The sequence below is a fragment of the Castor canadensis genome, chromosome 19, assembly GCF_047511655.1.
Source record: "Castor canadensis chromosome 19, mCasCan1.hap1v2, whole genome shotgun sequence".
Classification (NCBI taxonomy): Eukaryota; Metazoa; Chordata; class Mammalia; order Rodentia; family Castoridae; genus Castor; species Castor canadensis.
Window position 1 is genome coordinate 5,377,432 of NC_133404.1, and position 17,619 is coordinate 5,395,050.

General features: G+C 52.7%; 1 protein-coding gene across 1 annotated transcript; it reads left to right on the forward strand.

Moving 5' to 3' along the window:
- The first annotated feature begins 124 nt into the window (after positions 1-124).
- Positions 125-16,864, forward strand: Lman1l (lectin, mannose binding 1 like). Its single transcript, XM_020178759.2, has 13 exons — positions 125-6,069; positions 8,190-8,344; positions 8,461-8,568; positions 8,671-8,729; positions 10,208-10,307; positions 10,686-10,806; positions 11,587-11,642; positions 12,120-12,252; positions 12,529-12,680; positions 13,680-13,747; positions 14,589-14,712; positions 15,312-15,439; positions 16,630-16,864. The coding sequence occupies exons 1-13, from the start codon at positions 5,895-5,897 to the stop codon at positions 16,757-16,759; spliced, it is 1,509 nt and encodes a 502-aa protein (XP_020034348.1). The 5' UTR covers positions 125-5,894; the 3' UTR covers positions 16,760-16,864.
- The last annotated feature ends 755 nt before the right edge of the window (positions 16,865-17,619 follow it).

Below are 17,619 nucleotides of genomic sequence, written 5' to 3' on the forward strand. Positions count from 1 at the left end.
TCGGCGCTTCCTCCGCCGAGCCTGCTGTCTGCCTGGTCGTCCCCCATGCCATCTTGTCCGTCCCCTGTCTCTGTGAGTGGGGCTAGGGGAGCATGGCCAGAAGATGTAGCCTCCGCTTTGTGTCAGTTGCACGAGCGAGTGTTCTTTGTCTGCCCATGGGGAGTGCTCACCACCTGCCCCTCCCTTCGAGCTGCACCTGGGCCTGGCATTCGGGCCTTGGGCTCTGGGGCTGCCCATCCACAGGATGATTCCTGGGGGTTCCAGCTGCCTCTCCTGCTGAGTCATTCAGGCCCACAGCACAAGGAGGCGGGAGCCCAGTCCAGACCAGATGGGATGACATCCCAGGGCCTGACTGGAGATGAGAATCCTCAGAAGATGCTGAGCTGAAGGGTGGTGGGAAGGGGAGCCTCTGAGCCTCTGGTGGACGTCACATTTCACCTGACATGTAACTGCTTTGCTCCATCCCCACTGTGTAGACCCTGTGTCTTACTGGATTTTGCAGGGGGAAGGGGATCCAGGCCCTGTAGCCAGGCACACAGATGTAGAATGATAATCTCCCCTCAGCTTGTCCAGGGGTAGCAGAACCCAGGTGGGGGAGGCTTGATCTAAGACATGGGTGGGGAGGTTCCCCTGTCCTGTCAAGGCCCTTCCTCCTCAGCTCCCACTATGACTCAGCCTCTGGTCTCTTCCTGGCCCAGGGCAACAATCTCCTCACTTCCCCAGCCATCTTCTGCATATACTACCAGACTAATTTTTCTAAAAGTTGACCAGACTACTGTGACTGGGGTTCCACAGTGAGCAAAACAGACCCCAGGGAGCTCACAGTGGAGAGGACAATCACATAATCACAAATAGTGACAAGTGTTAAGAAGACGACACCTAACATGAGTCTCACCTATTGATCAAGGAACACTTCTGGAAGAAGGTGAGAGAGGAAGGATGGTTGGGGTTAGCAGCAACCTAGGAAGAGACCAGCCAGAGGTTGAACAGCTTGTTCAGGACCTCTGAGAAGATGCTTTAGAGACAGCTAGGGGCTGAAGGTGTGAGATGGGGCTAGAGAGGGGAGGCTGTGGCCTTTTATCAAACCAAGAGCCATAGGAAGCCAGTAGCAAATTTTGAGCAAAATGACCACACTAGCTACTAGGAGAGAGAGGATGGTAGGAGGTAGACAGAATCCAGGGAAATGTAAGAGGTGAAGTTGACCAAACGGGTTCAGTGTGAGGTTGGAGGAGAGGAAGGAGCCATAGCAACACCTGGCTCTACTTTGATGGATTGGGGCAGGGTACCCGCTAAGTGAGGGAACCAGGCTGGAGCATCATGGGTATTGGGTTGTAAATGTGCCTTTGAAGCTGCCAAGAGGTACTAAGTAATTTATTGGAGCCCAGGCACTAGAGGAGGAAATTTGAGTTATCAGTGGATAGATGGAACCTGAAGCCATAGATAAGAATGGGATCTTTGTGGGAGGACATGAGAGAAGAGGGTGAACTCTAGGCAAGCACTCTACTTCTTGAGCCATACCTCCAGCCCTGTACTGAGGTTTGAACTCAGGGCCTGGTACTTATTAGTCAGTGCTCTACCACTCAAGTCACGCCCCCAAACCTTTTTTGCTTCAGTTATTTTGCACATAGAGTCTCTGGTGGTCTCAAACTAGAATTCTCTGGGTTTTTTGCTTTGTTTTTACCATACTGGGGTTTGAACTCAGGGCCTTGTACTAGCTAGGCAGGTGTTCTGCCACTTGAGCCACTCCACCAGCCCTTTTGAGATAGGGTCGGACTTTTTGCCTGGGCTGGCCTCAAACCCCAATCCTGATCCCTGCCTCCTGAGTAGCTAGGATTATAGGCATGTACCACTGGCACCTAGCCCCAGACTAGGATCCTCTTACCCACGGTCTCCCCCATAAATCAGGATGCGCCACACACCCACCTTATTGGTTGAGATGGAATCTCACTAACTTTTTGCCTAGACTGATCTTGAACCATGATTCTTCTGATCACCTCCAGAGTAGCTAGGATAATAAACATGGGCCATAGAGTCCAACTGGGAGGTTTGGTTTTAAGAAGGCAGAGACGAGCAAATCTGACTATCAAAGGGAAGGACACTGACTTTCAGATCCTGCCTGAGTCCTGAGAGGAGGCAGAAGCTAGGAAGGAGTGGTAGTGATGAATGACAGAGCCTTCCTTAAAGCACAGGCCTGGGTCTGGAACCGGAACCCAGAGCATAAGGAAGGTGGCCTGGGATGGGATGGGACATGGACAGTCCCTCTGAAACTTCAAAGGAGACTCACAGTGGTGCCTTGGTGAATGTTTAACCACCAAATCTATGGCAGGGTGTGAGGTGGGGTGCTCTGATTGACAGTTTTGCTGATATCCTGGGTTAAGTCCTCTTCTCTCTCTCTCTCTCTCTCTCTCTCTCTCTCTCTCTCTGTCCCTTTCTTCCTTTCCTTCTGCTCTGTGCTGGCTGCTGGCTCATTGTAGATGAGAAAGACAGTTCCTGCCCCCAGGAGCTCATGGGCAGGTGGGGGAACCCTCCTGGGACTCAACTTGGTTCCCAGTGGGATGTCACCTATTGCTAACACCCAGCCAATGGGGCAGAGGAAGCAAGAGGCTTTGGACAACTTCTCAGGCACAGGGAAGAGAGTGACAGGCTCAGAAGCCAGGGCTGTGATTTGGGAGCACATGAGGCTGAAAGCAGAGCCCAAATCCTACCTGTCTTTGTGGGCCCAATAAAGAGCTCAACTTTATGCAAAGATGATCAGAAGCTGTAAAAGTGTCTAGGACTTTGCTCAAGTCTCTGCCTTCTTAAAAACAAACCTCCCAGGTGGACACTATGGCCCATGCCTGCTATCCTAGCTACTCTGGAGGTGATCAGAAGAATCATAAAATCTATAAAAGAGGAATGGGCATGCTGGGTCAGCTCTGCCTTTTTCAAAGATCTTTCCGGTATAGAGGAAGTCCAGGGAGGTATGGGGAGGATGCCTGTTAGCTAGGTGGAGGTCATTGCTGTGAAGCGGGTAACATGGGGGAGATCAACCCAGCTGGCATGTTACCAAGCTGAGCGTTCACTACCTGCCAGGCTCTGTTCTAAGCACTTCATGAGTATCTCATCTAACACTCCAGACAACTCTTGAGGTATTGTCCCCATGTTACACAGGAGACCTCTGGGAGATTGAGGAATGAAGTGACAATCTGAGCGTGGCAAGAGGAAACGAGCTAGCTGGTAGTGGTTGCAGAGGATGAGGCAGAAAGGACCTAGGGGGAGTTCCAATCTCTGCTCTGGTGCTCAGGTGGTGTGGTCTGAGGTCTGGAGGAGGCTGGGTGTGTGCTAGAGAAGAGGGGTTGTTTGGACATGGTGTCAGGCCTTAGTGACATCCAAACAGAGATGCCCCCTGCAGAGAGGGACATTCCTGCAGTTCCAAGGATAGGCTGGACTGGATGTAGGGATTTGGGGATCACAGACCAGGCAGTGTGCTAGAGGCCAGGGGTGTGGATGAGCTGTGTCAGGAAATGTGTGGAAAGTGAGGAAGGAAGAGAACTGAGGAGCTCCAACTCAAGGAACAGGGAGGGAGAGAAGGCAAGGGTGAGAGCAGCGGTGGTGGTTGAGAGCTTAGTGTCAAGAACTGACTTAGCATGTCCTAAAATTGTCCATTTACAACCTTACTTCAGTCCTTCCATAGACTCTCAGGGACTGAATCCTATGGTAACATACAAAGCACAATGAAAGTTCAGCTAACCAGAATTATTGGCAAAGAATTCACCATGAAAAACCAACTTTTATTTGGATGAAAAGATTTGAAGTAGGGCTGACTGAGTGGCTCAAGTGGTAGAGCACTTGCTTAGCAAGCACAAATTCCTGATTTCAAACCCCGTACCACAAAAAAAAAAGGCACCCATAGTCCTAGCTTCTTAGGAAGCAGAGATCAGGAGGAACACAGTTCAAAGCCAGCCCAGGCAAATAGTTCATGAGACCCTATCTTTAAAAATACCCAATAAAAAACAGGGCTGAAAGAGTGATCCAAGTGATAGAGTGCCTGCCTAGCAAGCATGAGGCCCTGAGTGCTTGAAGAGCTGGTATGGTAACTCACATCTGTAATCCCAACAATGAGGCAAGAGGAGCTCAGTCAGAAGCTGGCGAAGGCGAAAGTGCGAGACCCTATCTGAAAAATAATAAAAGCAAGGGCTAGATGCCAGTAACTCATACCTCTAATCCTACCTACTTGGGAGGCTGAGACCGGGAGGATTTAGGTTCAAGGCCAGCCCAGGCAAATACTTTTGCAAAACCCTATCTGCAGAGCAAAATGGACTGGATGTGTGGCTCAAGCAGTAGAGTCTGCTTTGTGAGCATAAAGCCCTCAGTTCAAACCCCAGTCCCACCAACATAAAAATAAAGTAACAAAAGCAAAAAGGGCTAGATTCATGACTCAAGTGGTAGACTGCTTACCCAGCAAGCACAAGGCCCTGAGTTCAAACCCCAGTGCCCTCCCCCCTGCCAAAAACAAAACCAAACATGTTTGACTGGGTGGAGAGGCTCAAGTGGTATAGTATCTACCTAGCAAACTTGAGGCCCTGAGTTCAAACTTGAGTACTGCCAAAAAAAAGAAAGTTTTAATATGGAAAGTCAAATAAAAAAGTAGGCTGGGGGTATAGCTCAGTGGTAGGGCACTTGCTCAGTATCGGAGAGGTCCTGGGTTCCATTGCCAGCACCACAAAAATACATAAATAAAAAATGCGAATAATGTATTGAACCTCAAATTCATACCATGCAGCTTTAGTTATCGACTCAAGGTCAAGCCTGTGTTGTCTATATACCACCTGCTCTCCCCAGGCTTTGGAGTATTTTGGAGCAAATCCCAGACATTATATGAATTCATCCATAAAGCTTTAGTATGTTTCTCCAAAAGACTTAAAAAAAAAATCATAATAACTACAGCTGGGTGCCAGTGGCTCAATGCCTGTAATCCTAGCTACTCGGGGCAGAGATCAGGAGGATCGAGGTTCAAAGCCAGCCTGGATAAATAGTTCATGAGACCTTATCTCGAAAAAAAAAAAAAAAATCACAAAAAAGGGCTGGTGGAGTGGCTCAAGGTGTAGGCCCTGAGTTCAAAGCCTACACCTTTTGTTGTTGTTACCACAACAACAAAAACCCATAACTGCAACATACCATATTACCCCTAAAATTTTTAATAATTCCCTAATATAATCAAATAGCCATTGTTCAAATTTCCCCAATTGTCTCTTTTTTTTCCAGTTGTTGGGTTAAACTTAGACTCTAAAGAAGATCTATGCATTACATTTGTTTGTTCTGTCTCTTGAGGCTCCCTTTCTTTGCTCATGTAATTTATTTGTTGAAGACACCAGGGTGCTGGGAAAGATGAGCTTTCCGGAACACAGGAGGGTTGAGCAGCAGCTGGAGGGGGGAGGAGGAAGGGCTGAAGAGGAAACAGAAGGGCAGGGTGGATGGACTAGAGTCATCATTCATGTTCCATTAAAGAGGCAGAAAGCAAAGGAGGTCTCCAACAGGCAGGAGAGGCCAGGGCTGCTAACGGGTGGGGCCTGTCCCTGTGCATCTGTGAGCATGCCACCCCCGCCTCTGTCACCAGCTGCTGATGCTGAGGGAAGGTGGAAAGATGGCCTGAGCCAAAGAGCAGGGGCAACACTCAGCTGCAGAGGGTGGCAAGGGCTGACTGGCCATCCGGGCTGGAGGTGAGGGAGGGTGGGGCCTGAGATCAGGCCTGCAAGGAACAGGATGTCTGTGTTGGGGAGGGAGGGGGAAGACGGTGCCAAAAGCCAGGTCTTGGCTGGTCCCCAGCTCCTCCTTGCTTGGCTCAGGCCCAAGAGCCCCTCCCTGGCTTCCCAGCTACCATCTACCCTGGCACTCAGACATCAGCAGTCTTCACAATGCCGGGGGTTGGTGGTCTGTCTCCTTTGCGCTGCCTCCTTCTCCTGCTCCTGGCCCCCCACAGCGCTGAGGAGGCCCGTGGTGCTCGGCGCAGGTTTGAGTACAAGTTCAGCTTCAAGGGACCACAGCTGGCATTGCCTGGGGCTGGAATTCCATTTTGGAGCCATCATGGAGGTGAGGGGCAGAGGCGGGGGCCAGTTATGCCCGGGGTCCCTCAGAGCGCTGGAAGGGCTGTTGCTGGGTGGAGAGTGGATATGCCAGTGCCAGCCTGTGTCAAAAGTGGGGCCAGACTGGAGGGACAGTGCACAGGCCTAGGACTCTTTCTAGGCTTTTCTCCTCCATTCACCAAAACTCCACCGCCACCCACCAGCCTCAGTTTCTCCTCTCTGCCTCTCCTTCTCTGCCCTAGGACTTGATTCTTCTCTTTGTCCCTTCACCCCTTCCTCTGCCTTTTGGACCACGTCATGCATACACACACATGAAGTCCCAGCCAGAGACATAAGTCACTGTGGACCATAGAACAAAGCGCTATCCTGACCATTCTGTTTGGCCCTACCGTCCTTAAGACCTGAGGCTACCAGGATGCAGGCACCCTCACGTCTAGTTGTTTTGCCAGGGTGTGTGTTGGAGGTGGGAGCAGACATAAGCTCATGTTAGCCCTCAGGTCTGGTCAGCGCCCTCCAAACTCAGGCACACAGAGTCCATCTCTGCCTGATCTTGTTTGCAAAAGGGTCTGTGAGGCCTTCCTCAGAACTTACCCTACGGAAGAGCCTATGTGAAGAGTAAAGGAAAAGAGTGGGACTTCAGGTTAGAGAGCAGCATAAAATGAGTCCAGGAACCTTGTTTCCAAACATTCTGTGAGCTCTGCCTAGGCATGGATTTAGTTCAGAGCTTCCTAGCAGACAAAGCAAAGACAGTGTGTATCTCTGCTTATGTGACACAAGTTCTGAGAAATGGTATGATTCCTGCCTGAGGCCTGCTAAAGTGACAGGCGCTGTTAGCAGGAGCTTTCTTTCAGCCTCCTTCAGCCTCCGCACAGCAGGTGAACCAAGGGTCTGACCATTTCTCATAGCACCATGTCAGGCCTTGGCCTGTCTGGGTGTCACAGAGCATATATATAGGAAAGCAAAGCCACATTGTCCAAGATGCCCAGTGATACACTCACTGTCCATTCCTCCTTCTATCAAACTCCCACCTCAATGATCCTCTGTGCCCACCCAGGGGACACAGGGCTGACTCAGTCTGGGGTGAGGTCCACAGACACTCCACATAAGGCTTGAATGAATAAAGGTAGTAGGTAACAGACAACCCTTGACTTCTGCAAGTCACTTTGGGCCAGGTGGTACAAGCCTTTAATCCCAGCATTTAGGAGGTCAGCCTGGGCTAAATAGCAAAACCCTGTCTCAAACAAACATACACACACACAACTCAGGAGACAGTCCCAGGAGCCCTAGGACTTCTGACCTTGTAGCTTCTGCTACTCCCCACCCCTTTCTGGCCTTTGCAGAGCAAACAGCCTGGATCAGCAGCCTCCAGAAAGTTCTGGCAGGGTCTGGGCCATAGGCCAGGTTCCAGGCTGGCAGGCCGGAGGGTGGGGAGCTGGAGTGGGGCCTCTGATTTCCCTTCCTCTAGTTCCTACCAGGTCTGCCTCAGTTTCCTCCTTTCCTCTCCTATCACATAGGGTTCCTTCCACCCACCCACCAGCATCAGGGAGAATTTTCACACCCAATCATCCTACACCCTTTCCTCACCATCTTGCCAGCCAGCACACACCTCTGCCCATTTGCCTTCCTGCCTTCCTCGCCTTGGAAAGCACCAGGTTCCCCTGCCCCAGGAGCCTCATTTGGCCACCCAGAAGTGTCCTCCAAGCTTCCGTGGCCTTCCCACCATCCTGAGTGTCCCATGGTCATTTTCCCCCTCTCCTACGTTCTGGGTCACTGGATTTTTGTTTGCTTGTTGTGGGTTGTTTGGGGGGCGGTGCTGGGACTTGAATTCAGAACTTCACACTATAAAATTGGGTCTTATAAAAACAGACAACACAGACCTGTGGAGAGTGAAGTGAGAACACAAAGTGCTGGCCTTTGTTGCCCTCCTCTGGCAACAAAGTCCCTGCTGCTAGGCCCTGGTTCCACTTCTTCAGTGGAATTGTGCATCTGACCAGCCATGCCTTATTTAATGGCAGGTCTTCACGTGATCTCCTCTTGGGGCCCCAGCTATGGCTAATGAGTCACAGAGATGGGAGATGAAGGTACAATGAGGCCTCATGCTGGGCCCTGAGTTGCCCTGTTCCACAGATGCCATCCCAGGCCTGGAGGAAGTACGACTGGTGCCATCCTTGAGGAACCAGAGTGGCGCCGTGTGGAGCAGGGCCTCTGTCCCCTTCCCTGCCTGGGAGGTGGAGATGCAGATGAGGGTGACGGGTCTGGGACGCAGGGGCGCCCAGGGCATGGTGAGTGGCTCCTACCCAGGTCCGTCAGAGGGGGGGCAGTCAGGGAGGGAGGTGATAAGCCCCAGGATTCCAGTGTGCTTTAGGAACCCCTGAGCTGAGGGGCTGGGTACCTGCAGGCTGTGTGGTACACCCAGGACAGAGGCCAAGTCAACTCTGTCCTGGGAGAACCAGCTTCGTGGGACGGCATTGGGATCATCTTTGATTCCTCAACCAAGGATGCCCAGGTAAGGAGCGGTCTCCAGCTTGCCCCACTGCCTGTCAGTGCCCAAACCCTCCTTCCTGTGCGGGTGGCTCAATTCCTGTGCTGATTGTCACCTCCTGTGCAGAACAGCCCTGCCATCCGTGTGCTGGCCAGCGATGGGCATACCCTCCCTGAGCAACCTGGGTAAGGGCCTGTGGGAACTGACCTGGTTCTTGGGCAGGGGGGGAATATAGCACTCACCCACAACTTCCTTTCCACTCCCCAGGGAGCCCACTCCTCCTAGGACTGCCACCCTTGCTGGCCCCAGGGAGCCCACTCCTCCTAGGACTGCCACCCTTGCTGGCCTTTCACCAGAGAGGTGAAATGATGTGCAGAGGTCACACAGCTGTGCGCAGAGCTGAGCACAGACTTGCCTGGGGAGGATCCCTGCCCTTCCTGGGCACCAGCTGCACAGTCCCTTTCTCCCAGATGACATGGCATTCTGTCCTCCCCAACCGGCTGCCTCTCAGCGGCTGGGCCGGTTTATCATCTCTCTTAGCAAATATCCCTGAGCTCATAGCAATTAGAATAATTGCTAATGTTTATGGAGCTGAGCTTACTGTACGCCAGGCACGGCGCCCAAGCACTTGACATTCATTGTCTTGGTTAAGCCTCGTAACCTTGTTATGAGGTAGTTGTGGTTATTAACCTCCTTTTAAAGGCAGCAATAGGACCAGGCTTGGGAAAGGTGAGGGAACTTTCCGAGGTCACACAGCCAGGAGTGCAAACCCAGGGTGCTTCCCTGCAGCTGGTTTCGCCCCGCTCTGTGCTGCCTCTCTCTCCACTAAAGGTGGCAGTGACGGGTGCCCTGGTGTGAGCTGCACTGTCCGTGTGCCCAGAGAAACTCAGGGCTCAACATTGTGTCCCTGACTCTGCAGCACCGTCCATGCCACCTGTGGGGAGGTAGGCTGGCTTCACTGTCCTTAGCTGTTAGGAGGGACGCCATGCCGTCTGTCCTGCTGCAGTCTAAGCCTTCGCATAAGGGAAAAGAACGAGGTTCCCCCAGAGGCACAGGGAAAGGACCTGAAGTTTAAGGGAAAGAGGGAGGGAGGGAAGGCTGGTAAGATGAGGCACAGGGTTGGAGGTACAGAGGTCAGAAACCCCACGGTTGGTCCAGGCCTCTGTCCCTCTGGGGAAGGGCCACATGGAGGCATCTGGCTCCTTCTTTTTTTGTTTGTTTGTCTGCTGTACTGAGGTTTGAACTCAGGGCCTCCACCTTGAGCCACTCACCAGCGCTTCTTTGTGATGGGTTTTTTTGAGATAGAGTTTCAAGAACTTTTTGCCCCAGGTTGGCTCCAAACTGCAATCCTCCTGATCTTTGCCTCCTCAGTAGCTAGGACTACAGGTGTGAACTACCAGCCCCTGGCTCCTGGCCCCTTCTTAAATCCCAAATCCAAACACTCTGCTAGGCAGAGCTTGCTTCCCCATCCCTCTTTCTCCTGCTAAGGAGCCGGTAGTTACGACAAGGGAGACTCAAGCTAGACCAGAGAGATTTGTCCATACCAGGTCACCCAGTAGGAGAGGGTAACACTGCAGGCTTGGACAGAGTGGCTTGTAGGACTGCTCCCTGTTGGCCAGGCCTTGGGTCCCGTGTGACCTGGCTGAATTCCAAATGCCCACAGGGATGGAGCCAATCAGGTGTTGGGCTCCTGTCACCGGGACTTCCGGAACAGGCCATACCCCTTCAGAGCCAGGATCACCTACTGGGGGCAGAGGCTGCATGTGAGTTCCCCCTCCTGCTTTTGAGGGTGAGGGGTGCTCCAAGTTACACAGCTGTTGCATGGGGTGCCCATGGTCCCAACTGACACGAGGTCCCTGCACATACACCAGTCCTCATACCCACGTGGGGGTCCTTGACACATTCAGGCCAGTACCCACCTGGGATCTTGCAGCTGTGCACAGAATCCTAACACACCCAGGGCATGTGCACATAGGGGTCACATGAGACCAGGAGTGTAGGTCACTTTTATTCCCTTCTGATCCCAAGTCCTGTGGCTTCTGCCCTCCCTCAGGACCAGGGTAACCAGTGAGTGGGGGGAGGGCAAGCCCCCCTGCTGGGGCTGGGGAGAGGCAGAAGCCTACTTCCTGCATGTTCCTCAGGTGTCCTTGGGCAGCGGCCTCACTCCAAATGACCCCGACGAGATCTGTGTTGATGTGGGACCCCTGATTTTGGCCCCTGGAGGTTTCTTTGGGGTCTCAGCAGCTACCAGCACCCTGGCAGGTAAGGATCCCACTGGGCAGGTAAGAGCAGAGGGGCAGTGTTTGATGAAACAACTTTAGCATACCGTCTACAATGGCCTGGGTAAGTTACCATGAGTCCTCTCTGAGCTTCTGGCTTCTGTTACCCTCGGGAGAGGGTCACATCTGCCTTGCAGGGTTAATGAAAGTCTCAAATGGGACAACATGTGAGAAGTTTTCTTTGTAGGATTGAGCCTACAAGTGCCACCGTGCTAGATGCTTTGGGACAGGCGAAAGAGAGCCATTTAAGGAAATGGGGAAGAAGGGATGTGACGCAATGGAGAGCTCACACAGGGTCCCGCAGCTGGAAGGCAGGGTGCAACCAGACAGTGGGAGTCCCTGAATGCTAGGACTTTGGTGTTTAGACGCTGGGCACTGGGAAACCATGGAAGGTTTTTAAGGGCAGGGATATGGTCAGGGCCAGGTGGAGAAGCAGCCAGTTCGTGGTTGCTGCTACCAGCAGCAGCTGTGCTTGGAGCCTAAGGATGTCACATGGTCTGCTGCTATGACTCTAGCTGGGGATGCTTACTGATTTTGCAGTTTTGCCACTCCCTGGGAGCCCGCCTCTGGCTGAGTGTGTGGTTCAGCCCCGGAAGTCCACACATCTGCTTGTCTGACCCTCATACATTTCCTATGATGAAGGTCAGAGAGCTGCCCAAAGTCACCCAGATCTTTTGCCTCCCGGAGATATAATGGGCCTGTAGGCGGGGCGAGGTCTGAATTGATAGGCTGACGGTGGACGAATCTTATCTCCCTCTTCCAGATGACCATGATGTCCTGTCCTTCCTGACCTTCAGTCTGAGCGAGCCAGGTCCAGAGGTGATGCCAACCCTGATCCACCTAGGACCCTTGTCTCCCCAGATGCTTCTACCCAGTGTCACAGTGTCCTCAGACATACTATTTCAACCATTATCTCCTGCATTCTACTCAGGCTGGGCTGTGTGTGAGCCTGCTGGGGCAGGCTCTGTCCTTCCAGGCGTGTGTCATAGTGGCTCAGAGTGATCAATGCAGGCTGCCAAAAGGTGCAGGGGGCTGTGTGAGCATAGAGGAGATGTCCAAACTGGAGAAGATAAACTTAAAGGAGCAGTGTGCACAGGCCTGCAGTGGTGGGGGGGAAGGGGAGGGTGTGAGACTTGGTGGTGGAAGCTGGGCTTAGATGACTAGAAACTGCAGAGCCTAGTGGCTGAGCTTAGGATTCTTTCCTGGTCAGGGCAAGTGTGTGGTCAGGGCTAATGGGTGGCCCGAAGGGGAAGGTTCCCTCACCTTTGGATATGACCTTTTGTCTTCCTCCTCCAGGCTGCTCCCCGGCCCTTCTTGGAAATGGAACAGCAACGCTTGGCAAGGCAGCTAGAAGAGCTGCAGGCAAGGTTGGCCCTAGGCCCCCAAGAGGACATCATTCCACAGCTGAACTCCAAAGTCCAGGAAGAGGGTAGGGACCCAGGGAGCAGGCAGGTGGACAAATGGCCTATTTGAATGCCACGAGACCTCTGTCCTTGGAATCAGGATTCCTTTAACCAACAGGCCATATCTAAGTAGAACCTGGACCCTGGTGTTTTGTCCTATCCCTGTCAACCACCCAAGCCTTGGGGACAAGCCTTGAAGGCAGAATCCATACCTTCTCACGCTCCTCTATGTGAATTACTTCCCAAGACGGGATCTGTTGCTGCACCTCACTTGTTCACATCCTGGCTGCCCCAATCCCCAGGGCAAAGGCTCTTCGACCTGGAGGAGATACTGGATAAACAGAGGTGGATCCTGCAGGCCCTCCAGGCTCTGTCCCAGCAGTTGGCCCAGGCCGAGAGGCAGTGGAAGAAACAGCTGGGGCCCCCAGGGCAGGCCAGGCCTGAGGGAGGCTGGGTGAGTGACCTGTCAGGAACCCAAAGCTCCAACTGTGGACGTGAAAGAGGAAGTCAGAAGCCAGCCTTCCCTAAGGGCTGCTGGGGTGAAAGGTTACATACGGGTCATAGAATGGGGAGGGGCATCTCTGCACAAGCAAATGTTCCCAGAGCCACACAGCTGGGGCTAGGGAGAGGAGATGCCAGGTGTTTGGACTTGGATCTGTAGACAAATGACAGAAATAGACTAGGTGCTAATTTGCATATGGCTTAGTTGCATCAGAATCCTCATTTCATCTTCATTGCCATCCAGGCTCCTCCCCGAGGAGTCAGGCCCCGGGACACACCCAGCCTGGGGGCCTGAGAGCCAAGCCCAGACAAGGCTTTAGCTACTGGGCAGAGGAGGCCAGCAGGGCTGGCAGGCTTTTCTGCTCTCTGACAGCTCAAGGTTTTAAGCCTTTGTCCTCAGGCCAGAACAGCTTAGGCTAGGCTGCTGGAGGAGGACAGAAGGGAGGAGCCCACAGTCCAGAGTCAGGCCTCTGATTTTACCTCCAGGTCCTGGACTCTTCCTGCCAGATTCCATCCACCACCAAGAGAGACAGCTATCTCTCTAAGTCGCTCTGCAGGACAGAAACCTATGTACTGATTTTAGCCAGTGCTGGTCCTGTTTGGGTTATATGCCCTAGGAGAAGGGGCAGGGAGGTTTGACCTGGGCCTTTGCCCCATCGTGGACTTGGACCACTTTTAGAAAGAAGAGGAATTTTGAGGAAGTCCAGGAGAGTCCCTGTTGGAGGAAATGGGTGCCTTTAGGGAGAGGGGTTCAGGAGAAGGAGAAGGGGGTACCCTAGAATCCCAGATGGACAAGGGTCAGGAAACTCAATGTGTCCAAAATGAAGAGAGCCCTGGAAACCTGGTAAGGTCTGGAAGGAAGAGAATTGCAGTATCCCTGGGGAAGGTGGGCTCTGAGAAGAGAGTGCTGTGCCCTGGACCCTAGCTAGACAAGAGCCTGGCCCTCCTGCAGGACTCTGTCAAGGTCAGCACCCTGATGTGTGGACAGCGTACTCTGCTGCAGTCCCTGCAAGAGATGAGGTAAGGGAAAGGGTGAGGAGGGGGACTGGGGAGAGGGAAGAGAAGCCCCTGCACCAACTGGCCTCTCTGCCTGAAGTTCCTCCATGAATTCTTCATTCCTTTCATCATTTCCTGAACACCGAGCACAGAACCTGGTAGTGGGAGGTTCTAGGGGTGGAGTTAAGTTTACTTAATTGACCTGAACTCAATTGAATCAAGTTTTGAAAGTCCTAGTTCAAAAGCAATTCTCTTGAGGAGGAGCCCATCACAAAGGCCCCCATGAGACATTCCCACCCTAGGCAGGGTCAGCAGAACTGAGGCTTCTTTCCTTCAGTGACAGCTCCTGCAGGGAGCCAAGTGTTTTGATGGAGGTTCCTGGAGGGAGCACAGCCAAGATGAGACCAGTGGGAGAAGGGAGTCCCTGAATTTGTTTTGCTCCCCTCCAGCCTCCCACATCCCACTCTGGAATTCTTACAACTCTAGAACTACCCATAGAAATCACCTGCACACTGTGGACGCTGTAGCCCCTCTGCCCCGGCCACCGCCTCCAACTAGACGCCTGGCACTGGTGTAGGAGAAGAGGGATAGAAGCTAAGTCCTGTGGGGCTGGGGACGAAAGGCAAAACCAGTGGAGTCTGGCGTTGAGACAGACAGCTTTTGGGAGATCCTTGACTGAGCTAAAGCTGTCTAAGGATCTAGGGAGATTTGGAGTGAAAAGACCAGTCCTAAAGAAGGGACCCTATGGCTGGTGCCTGTTCCCCACCATGTGCTGCTCCTGGGGTTATGTGAAATGATTAGATGATCTGGGTACAACCAGAGCAGTAATGGGTCATCTCCCTTGGTTTCCACCCCCCTTCATCAGGGATGCAGCTGCCCACATGGCCTCAGGAACTCAGGTCTTCTACCTGCCTGTGGGCACCCAGCATCATTTCTTGGAGCTGGACCAGATCCTCAGCCTCCTGCAGAAGGACCTTCGGGGCCTGGTAGTAAGGAAAAAGTAGTGGGTAGCATGAAAGGCCCATCCCTAAGGTGTGTCCAGCACTTCTGCAGCCCTGAGCAACCTTCCTTTGTCCTCCCTCAAAGGACCCCTAGCATCCGTGTGTACACGCACACCGGCATCCAGGGACCAGAGCTCAGCTTGTCTCTATCCTCTCTGCTCCCTGCAGTCCCACACGCGCAGAACCAGCAGGGCCCTGGAGACCCCTTGACACAACCCCCTCAAAGACAGAATGGAAGATCATTTAGAGTTTGGTGGTGGACCTGGCCCTTCCTTGTGTTGCTCTTTCCCTTACCCTCACCCTGTCTTTCACTTCTCACTTCTCTCTGCTCTCATCTCCTAAGCCTTTGGACCCCCTGATGATTCCAGGACCCACGTCTTCCCAGCTGATCACACAGATGGAGCTGTGGGAGCTGGGGTGGGAGAGGCAGCTTTGTACACTGCCCTTTCTCCATCTGCCCTAGATAAGAGCCAGAATGCCACAAGCCTGCGAGAGATAAACAGGGACCATGCATGATAGTGATTTCAGGTCCTCTCCCTCCTTCTGGGTTAAAAGCTGAGCCAGGACCTCAGATTTTCCCCTTTCAGAAAGTGGCAGCCAAGGCGTCCTGCCCACCTGCCTGGTGCCCAGGTGTCTCCACATGCCTGCAGCCTGGTATCTTCCTGTTCTTCCTCCTCATCCAGACTGTTGGCTTCTTCTGCTATGTGAACTTCAGGTGGGCCTACCTGTGGGCACGACTTCCCATATTACCCAGCATTGCTCTGTTCTCAGCTACAGTTGTTCAATTTGAGAGAGGGGGCCCTGAGGCCCCAGAGGGGAGCTGCCCACTCCAGATGAAAAGGAGCAAAGCAGGCTAGGCCCCATTTTTTTCCTGAGACATAGACCACTTCCTCAGCCCTCAGCTGCATCTGATTCTGCCAGCACAGAGCTCACTCTAGAGACAGAAACTGAACACCCTCTGTGGCCAGTGCCATGAGGCAAGAAGCCCAGAGATTATAGGCGTGCAAGAGAAAGCACTTGATACAAATGGGGGAGACCAGAAAATGATCTGGAAAGGACATTTGACTTGGGTCATCAAAGTGACTAGGAGTTTCCCACCCTGACAAGGTAAGTAAAGGCATTGATGTGAAGGGAACAGCTTGAAAAAGATATGGAGGGACACACGCAAAAATCATAGTATTTTTGGGAAAAAAAAAAGGTAACAGTTCAGGGCTGGCCTCGGAGTCAGTTAAACACTAAGAGCACCTACCTAGGAAGCATGAGGCCCTGAGTTCAAACCCCAGTGCTGCCAAAAAAAAAAAGTAACAGTTCAGTAGTGTTAGAACCACTTCCTGAAAATGGGCAAAGAAGCTGGGTGTAGAAGTGCACACCTGAAATTGCAAGAACTTGGGAGGCAGAGACAGGAAGATCTAGAGTTCAAGGCCAGCCTGGGTTGCACAGAGAGAAGCTGCCTTAAAAAAAAAATCAGGGTGAAGATAATTGAAAAGGTGGGGGAGGGGTTAACTATTTCTGCTAAGTGGGTGTTTGCTGAATGCATGAGGGATATTTAGACATGAGGATATGCTAAGGGCCTTGTAAAAGGGACTGACAGTTCTCTCTGAGAGATCTTCAAGACAAAAAGAATCAGAATCAGTGCCTAGGAGGAGTGAAAGGTACTGATCGTTAAAAGAGACAAGGTAGAAATGAGTGTGCATTGGGGTGCAGTGCAGTAAGCCACACAGACGGACTGGACCGTAAATGCTAGGGGGAAATTGTGGCTTTATGTGGCATCCCAAGGGAGCCACAGAAGGTCCCAGAGCAGGGAGACCATTGTAAGGAGTGAGTGCAAGGAGACAAGTGTTGAGTCTTGGTTTCAAATGCCCAGAGGGAGGGACCGAAGTAACTTTCTTCTCTCTCTGGTGGCAGGCAGGAGCTGGACAGGAGCATTCTGGAGGGTCTGTCCTCGGGAAGCCTTCCTCTGGGTCCTACCCCACACCTCCCTAGGGTGCTGCGGGCTCTGAGGAGGCAGCCTGTCTCACCCAGCATTCATGCTTGACCCACCTCAAAGTCACTTCTCCCTGGGAAGCAGGTGGCATCAAGGGCCAGAGTAACCACTTCCTCTGAGTGTCCAGCTACTGCCCACATCTTAGCGTTTGAAGAGCCCTGCCTTATTAAAGGTGGTTTCCTCCTTACCGTTTTGATGTGCTCACTTATTTACCTTGTAGTCTCCCCTAATCTCTCGGATGGCTTTCACCTCCTCTGGGTAGGAAGTCAGGAGTGGGCTCCAAGCAGGCAAGGCTTAATTCCCCAAAGACCTGCTGCTCCACAGCCCTTCCCTCTGGACTACTGAAGGACAGAGACAACCGTGTATAATTCTGTCCCTAAATTCACCAAGAACAAAAAAGTGTGGTGTCTCCCAGTGTCCCTCCTGCCCCAGCCCTGCCCGCATCATCAAACAACTGTCTCCCTCCTCACCCCCTGAGGCTCCAGGGACAGCAGGACAGGCACGTGACAGGAACCCTGAGAGGTGAACTCATGGGTGAACCATAACTGCAATTCCTGCTTACTTTCTTGCATCTCCCCTCTTCCCAAAATAGCTGCTGTGGTCAGCAGACTGTAGGGTGGGAGTGTGTTGCGGGGGAGGATGGGGAGGTCCAAGACTGGGTGTTTTGCCCCCTGCTGCTACCAGGGTCTCCCAGCTGAAGTCCTGGCTGTGGATGATGATCCAAGAGAAGAGGAAGTTGGAAGAGGGTAGAAAGCGGGGTTCAGGGCACGATCGGCGCAGCCCCCTCCTCCCGGGGAGGGCAAACCCACCACTGAAGGGCCTAATCTGCTGTCAGCAGTGGCCAGCGGAGCTCGGCGTGGAAGTAGGCACGTGGGAGAGGAGGGAGTGTGGCGCGGGCACGTGGTCCAGCC